Source organism: Eriocheir sinensis, chromosome 18, assembly GCF_024679095.1.
Source record: "Eriocheir sinensis breed Jianghai 21 chromosome 18, ASM2467909v1, whole genome shotgun sequence".
NCBI classification, from domain to species: domain Eukaryota; kingdom Metazoa; phylum Arthropoda; class Malacostraca; order Decapoda; family Varunidae; genus Eriocheir; species Eriocheir sinensis.
This window is the reverse complement of record NC_066526.1, coordinates 11,031,892-11,039,884: the sequence shown is the minus strand read 5'-3', so window position 1 is coordinate 11,039,884 and position 7,993 is coordinate 11,031,892. Positions and strand designations below refer to the sequence as shown.

The 7,993-nt window shown below is 43.8% G+C and overlaps 1 protein-coding gene across 1 annotated transcript in view; it reads left to right on the top strand.

Moving 5' to 3' along the window:
- The first annotated feature begins 226 nt into the window (after positions 1–226).
- Positions 227–7,993, top strand: part of LOC127000299 (uncharacterized) — a 54,901-nt gene continuing 47,134 nt past the window's right edge. Inside the window, exon 1 of the mRNA XM_050863837.1 lies at positions 227–1,416. Within this exon, the coding sequence (XP_050719794.1) occupies positions 314–1,416 (1,103 nt within the window). The 5' untranslated portion in view covers positions 227–313. The remainder of the gene's footprint in view (positions 1,417–7,993) is intronic.

The following is a 7,993-nucleotide window of genomic DNA, read 5'->3' as shown; positions in this document are numbered from 1 at the left end:
CTCGTGTCTATCCATATCTGTTCTCTCTGTCTATATCTATATCTATGTCTATCAGTATGTATTTATCTTTACCTATCTCTGTATATCTCTATCTATACAACTATCTATCAGTATACCTATTTTATTTGTGTATCTATCTGTCTATATGCGTAATTACACACACACATACACACAACAAACACACACACACAAACACACACATGCCTCCCCCCATCCTCTAAGAACCCTCGATGTCTCTCCCCCTTCAGGAGCGATGGGCAGCAGCAGCGAACACCCGCGCGGCACCGTGGTCTGACCTGCCTTGACCCTCGTGATGGCCCGGAGAGGCCTGCTGGTGCGCCTCACGATGTGCCTCCTGCCCCTCCGTATGGCTGTGGAGACCATCCCCGTCAGCGCCAGAATGAGACCCGAGACCATGGAGTTCGGCCCCACACGACCCCTCCAGCACCCGCCGCCGCCACCATCCATAAGGACCTTCTTCAAGAGGACCGTGGAAGTGGAGGATGCAAGAGATGTGGAGGTGGAGCTTGTGGAGGCGCTAAACTGCTCCACTGAGACTTTGGCGGATGGTGAAGAGAAGACTGTGATGGTAGATGTGACTTCCTCCTCCTCTTCCACTTCCTCTTCCTCATCATCACCATCATTATCATTGTCTTCGTCATCTCTATCCTCTTTTCCCTCCTCCACCTCACCATTACCTTCGTCATTACTATCCTCATCCTTATCATCTTCCATCTCCTCTTCCTCCTCCTCCTCCACCTCCTCCATCTCCACTCCTGTGTATTCATCTTCGTCTTCGTCCTCTTCCTCATTATCCTCCCATTCCTTGCCCTTATCTTCCTCCTCCTCGTCATCATCTTCTTCCTCTTCCTCCTTCGCCTCCTCCTCCTCTTACTACCAGACGCCTTCACCCGGCCTTCTTCTTCGTGAGTTCGCGCAGTCCCGCCGTCGAAGTGACCCAACGGAGGCGGCGGCGGCGGCGGCAACTCGGGGTCCACTCTCGCAGGCCATGGTGAGCTGCGGCACGCGGAGCAACGAGGCGCCGCAGGACGGGGAAAAGTCCGACAACCTGACAGTCATGAACGAGGTGTTTGAAAATGGCTCTCTCCCGCTGGATAAGGGAGTGAAAATGAGCCCCGTTGGAGAAAGTGAAGGGGTATTGAGTGGACAGGAAATAGGAGGAGGTTCAGGAGGAGAAGGTGAGGTTCTTCCCTTCCGTTGTTCCTATATGGAGCCGATGCCGCCCGTCTGGTCACGTGTCATCACCGACCAGGCGCTACAGTGTGTGGTGAACCCGCACTGGCTGACCTACTCACCCCCTTCGCATTTGTGCCACGTCATCATCACCGCCCTGTACCTCGTCATCATGACCCTCGGACTCGTCGGGAACGGCCTCGTCATCTTCCTCTTCATCAGGTAAGTGGTAGCGAAGCATTTTGTGGCTTTTCCTATCTCAGATTTCCATTTCTTTTCTCCTCTTTTTTGTGTGTTGCTACTTCCATAGGCCACTGATTGATTGCCTTACGGGTTCTCTTTTTGTCTTTCTGTTTGTCTGTCTGTCTCTCTGATTATCTGGCTGTCTGTATGTCTGTATGTCTCTTCAGCTTTCCTCTCTTTCTTATCTGTACGGAAATTGAATACACGTTAATTTTTCTTATACTTCCATTATTTATACGTATCTTTAAATCCATTTTGGTAATTATACAGAAATCGCAATTTATCACTTTATATAGTTAACCTAAAAGTTCCCGGCACGAGAGAGAGAGAGAGAGAGAGAGAGAGAGAGAGAGAGAGAGAGAGAGAGAGAGAGAGAGAGAGAGAGAGAGAGAGAGAGAGAGAGAGAGAGAGAGAGAGAGAGAGAGAGAGAGAGAGAGAGAGAGAGAGAGAGAGAGAGAGAGAGAGAGAGAGAGAGAGAGAGAGAGAGAGAGAGAGAGAGAGAGAGAGAGAGAGAGTGTGAGTGAGAGTAAGAGCTTGCACTTCATTTTCAAATTACGCAAGTGGGCCGTTTTACTGTCGTGCTTACCGTGTACCTGAGCGCGTGAAAACTGCGACTTCTACACGTGCAGGCGAGGCGAGGGAGCTGAATCACCACACCTAGGAGAGGGGCGAGCTTGGGGTCTTTATTAAGGGTGTGAGGGCGTTGAGATCTATCCGCGCTCGGGCCAGGAAAGGTTTACGAGGGGTCGAGATCGTAGCGCCAAGAAAACGAGGGAGGAGAATGTTGACTCAGCTTTAGTGGAGGTGTTAGGAAGGACGGGGAGACGGTAGATGGTAAGGTTGGGAGCAAAGGGTATAGCTGCTCGTTGCGGCGGTGCTCATCTCCGTCACTGGAAAGGTTTACGAGGTGCACAAATCGTAGCGCCGAGGAAACGAGGGAGGAGAATGTTGACTCAGCTTTAGTGGAGGTGTTAGGAAGGACGGGGACGGTAGAAGGTAAGGTTGGGAGCATAGGGTATAGCTACGCATGGCGGCGGTGCACATCTCCGTCTCGTTGGCCCTTTGAGCTTGTATTGGGGTGGTAGAGAGGTAATGAAATTGGTAGATATTGACATACATACATTCACACATACATTCACACATACTTACATACATTCATAGACATACAGAGAGAGAGAGAGAGAGAGAGAGAGAGAGAGAGAGAGAGAGAGAGAGAGAGAGAGAGAGAGAGAGAGAGAGAGAGAGAGAGAGAGAGAGAGAGAGAGAGAGAGAGAGAGAGAGAGAGAGAGAGAGAGAGATTATGGAACTTTGCCTCCTTCTGTTAGCTCATTATCATACTTATACATCAATTTCAAACATGTTACAGATGAAAAGTTTCGCTAATTCGACACGGACTTGCGCCAAGCTCTCTCTCTCTCTGTAACACACAAACTTACGAGAGAGAGAGAGCGAGAGAGAGAGAGAGAGAGAGAGAGAGAGAGAGAGAGAGAGAGAGAGAGAGAGAGAGAGAGAGAGAGAGAGAGAGAGAGAGAGAGAGAGAGAGAGAGAGAGAGAAGAACAAATAACAAGCGACACACTCTCTTAATGCCCCAAGTTACTCAGTTACTCTAAATTATCCAAGCAAACACCTGGATTATTAACCTTGATCCAGCAACACCTCAAGAAGTGTATGCTACTGGGTGACAGATGGGAGGATGAGGATAAATTGATAGATAGATAGAAAAAGAGAGACAGACAAACAGACAGACGGAAAAAAACATACAAAGAAACAGACAGATAAGAAATAACAAACTAACTAAATCACTAATAGACGTTCTGACAGACAGATAGGCAGACAGACAAGCAGACAAGCACACGCAGACAGAGACAGACACTCAAAACACATCAAAAAGAGACTATTTTTTTTCGTTCCTCACAAACTTTACATTATTTTTTACATTATTTACTTTATATCTACATTACGTTATTAACATTGTCTTCAGTAGTAACAAATGTACGGAAGTGGGGGTATTTTTTTCGGGGGGGTGTCGGAAGTGGGGAGTTGGGGGGGTCAGCGGGGGGGGTGACCCCCCCCCACACACACATCTTTCGCCTTTCCCCTCCCCCCCCTCTCTCTCGGGCTAGCGTACGGAAGCGGGGGGGGGGTGACGGGAGTGGGGGTGCCCAGCGAGGAGAGGGGGTGACGGAAGAGAGGATACTTGAAGGGTTAAGATAAGATCGCGGCGCACCTGTTCCCGGCGTCTTATCTTTTTTTCCCTACCTCTTCCCATAGACGCACACACACACACACGCACACGCACACACACACACGCACACGCACACGCATACACACACACACACACACACACACACACACACACACACACACACACACACACACACACACACACACACACACACACACACACACACACACACACACACACACACACATCTGGCCATACGAGATAAAATCGCGGAAAAAAATGGATCGATGACATCTCCATGTATCTGAGGCCACGCCTATTGAAGTCTTAATGATTCAAGTCATTACAATAAACCTCAGGTCATTAAGGACTGACCTGAGGAACACACATGCATGCGCGCACACGCACACGCATACACACACACACGCACAACCACACACACACACACACACACACACACACAGACACACACACACACACACACACACACACACACACACACACACACACACACACACACACACACACACACACACACACACACACACACACACACACACACACACACACACACACACATCTGGCCATACGAGATAAAATCGCGGAAAAAATGGATCGATGACATCTCCATGTATCTGAGGCCACGCCTATTGAAGTCTTAATGATTCAAGTCATTACAATAAACCTCAGGTCATTAAGGACTGACCTGAGGAACACACATGCATGCGCACACACGCACACGCATACACACACACACGCACACGCACACGCACACGCATACACACACGCACACGCACACGCATACACACACACACACACACAAAAAAAAAAAAAAAAAAAAAAAAAAAAAATCACTGAAGAATTATTATGATACTGAAAATAAAATGAAAAATCGCCATTGAACGTAAGCCTCGATAAGTTATGTAAGTTTTTGCAAGGTGTATTGTATCATTAGCTTCTTATTTCTCATTTCTTAACTTGTTTCTTCTTATTTCTTTCCTCAACTTATATATATATTTTCTTTACTCCGGTTATTTGGTGCCATCTGACCCTAAACACTGCAGCACCAAGTCTTTTTTTCTGATTTTGCATTAATTAGTCTCTTATATCTCATTTCTTAACTTTCTTCTTATTTCTTTTCTCAACTTACATTTCTTTATATTTTCTGCCTGCTCTTCGGTGCCATATGACCTTAGACGTTCCCGCATCGAGTTTACCTTTTTCCCTAGATCAAGATAGCGCTCAAAACGAAGGCAACCCAGAAATACCTCAGTGAGTCAGCGAAGGGAAGGGAGAGAGCGATGTGAGATGGAAAATGGTACGGAAGAGACGGGAAAAAGGCAAAGAAAAAAGGATCATGCGCATGTGTGTGTGTGTGTGTGTGTGTGTGTGTGTGTGTGTGTGTGTGTGTGTGTGTGTGTGTGTGTGTGTGTGTGTGTGTGTGTGTGTGTGTGTGTGTGTGTGTGTGTGTGTGTGTGTGTGTGTGTGTGTGTGTGTGTGTGTGTGTGTGTGTGTGTGTGTGTGTGTGTGTGTGTGTGTGTGTGTGTGTGTGTGTGTGTGTGTGTGTGTGTGTGTGTGTGTGTGTGTGTGTGTGTGTGTGTGTGTGTGTGATTCTTGAGATATCTGCGGTGCGCTCTGGAAATAAAAGACAGGACCAAGGGGGTCTTCTTATTTCTCGGTTGTCTGTCTCTTTCAAACATGGTAAGGTTGTATTCAGTATAATTTTCCCTCCTCGCTGTGTTGAGTTTCACTGTATTGTTTTTTGCTATATGACATTACTTGATTATTTTCCTATTCGTGTTTTTTATTTTTATTTTTATTATTATTATTATTTCTCGGATGTCTATGTCTCTGTCAGGCATGGTAAGGTTGCATTCATTGTAATTTTCCGTTTTATATTACAGTGCGTTTCGTTGTATTTATTTCTGTATATGTCATTTTTAATTTCTTTTTCCACTTGTTTGTTTTTCTTATTTTCTGTTCGTCTACTTTTTCAAGCTTATTACGACGTGTTTATTTTTTTTTGTTTTGTGTATGTCTCTTAAAGCTTGCTATCTACGTCACCAGCGAGAGGTATTAAAGATGAAAGTTTAAAAGACACTCATGTAACGCTAGAGGTAATATTATAATTTAACCTTTATTTTTATTTTTATTTTGGGGTCACGAATTATCATTATATATATATTATGTTATCGCCTAAATGTATATTATTGTTACGGCCCCTGCTACAACTATTACTACTACTACTACTACTACTACTACTACTATTACTGCAATTCCTCCTCCTTCTAGTTACTACTACCATTCCTGCTACTTCTATTACTGCTGCTGCTACTACTACTGCAATTGCTACTACTACTACTACTACTAGTACGACTGCGACTACGACTACGACTACTACTACTACTACTACTACTACTGATACTGATACTTCTTATACGTCTACTACGACTAAGGCTACAGTTCCATATAAAAGTACTACCACTACCACCAACACCATCACCACCACCAGCACCCTTATCAACAGGCCGTCTATATCCCCCCAGGCGTTCACCTCCCAACAATACCTCCAATCATTGCCTCCGGATCGCCAGGTAATATACTACAGCCCGCGCCGCGTACCCTCACATGTGCCACCTTTTACTGGGACCTGATGTCAACAAGAGCACGTTTTATATATAGAAGGAAGTCATACTGAAAGAACTCACACTGCTTTGAATATAGAACGAACTTACAATAGCTGAACTCACACTGTTTTGTATATAGAATGAACTTACATTAGCTGAACTCACACTGTTTTGTATATAGAATGAACTTACATTAGCTGAACTCACACTGTTTTCAATATAGAACGAGCTTACATTAACTGAACCCACACTGTTTTGTATATAGAACGAACTTACATTAGCTGAACCCACACTGTTTTGTATATAGAACGAACTTACATTAGCTGAACTCACACAGTTTTGAATATAGAACGAACTTACACTAGCTGAACCCACACTGTTTTGATTACAGAACGAACTTACATTTGCTGAACTCACACTGTTTTGTATAAAGAACGAACTTACATTAGCTGAACTCACACTGTTTTGTATAAAGAACGAACTTACATTTGCTGAACTCACACTGTTTTGATTACAGAACGAACTTACATTTGCTGAACTCACACTGTTTTGTATAAAGAACGAACTTACATTAGCTGAACTCACACTGTTTTGTATAAGGAACGAACTTACATTAGCTGAACTCACACTGTTTTGAATATAGAACGAACTTACATTAGCTGAACCCACACTCCTGGAAGAAGTTAAAATTTTCTAAAGGCTACAATAAAATCAATATGACCGATGAAGATACGACACGTCACAATGAACAAACTCACTGTCTTCTCTGTAAATACGGGTTTTAAAAGGTAAAGGAGTAAAACATCATGACCATGAAAAATCAGGAAACAATAACATTGGAGCTTATTGTAATAGATGCAACCTTCAAATGTAAAAAATCACAAATTGCAGCTCACTCTCATTCCACATAATGCGGCAAGTAGCACTTTTGCGGGCTTCTATGTTATCCTGAATGAAGTCCGCAAGAAAGTGCTTTTGCTTAAACATATAAATAGCATGCACTTTTTAACAACCCGGCCTAGTTGAATAAGCAGTTTAAGGAGGGACAGAGCAAACAGCATTTTCTCCTGAGCAACATGTGTTCCAATCAATTTTATGTTCTTACACGGTGCTGGACGGTTTTCTTCATACCATTCGTGTGCGGCTGACGATATATCTCTATTGATGATATTGTGTCTTCTGATGGTCATTGGGAGGTCATCCGTTTTCTCAATGACTTCACGTGAGACAGCCTCAGTATCGCACAGAATGAGATATCCAAAATAGCCATCGGTTGCTTGATTGACCTAGCCCCCCCCCCCACCCACCCACCCCGCTCAAAAACCATTGCATTTCTGTCTCATCTAGTTTTCTCATATCTCCACATGGTAACTTCTCTTGCATTACAGTGGGATAAAGACTGTTGAAGTCAAGATATGAAAGGAAAGAGAAAAAATAAACACGTCCTAATAAGCTTGAAAAAGTAGACGAACAGAAAATAAGAAAAACAAACAAGTGGAAAAAGAAATTAAAAATAACATATACATAAATAAATACAACGAAACGCACTGTAATAAAAAACGGAAAATTACAATGAATACAACCTTACCATGCTTGACAGAGACATAGACATCCGAGAAATAATAATAATAAAAAGAAAAAACGAATAGGAAAATAATCAAGTAATGTCATATAGCAAAAAACAATACAGTGAAACTCAACACAGCGAAGACAGAAAATTACACTGAATACAACCTTACCATG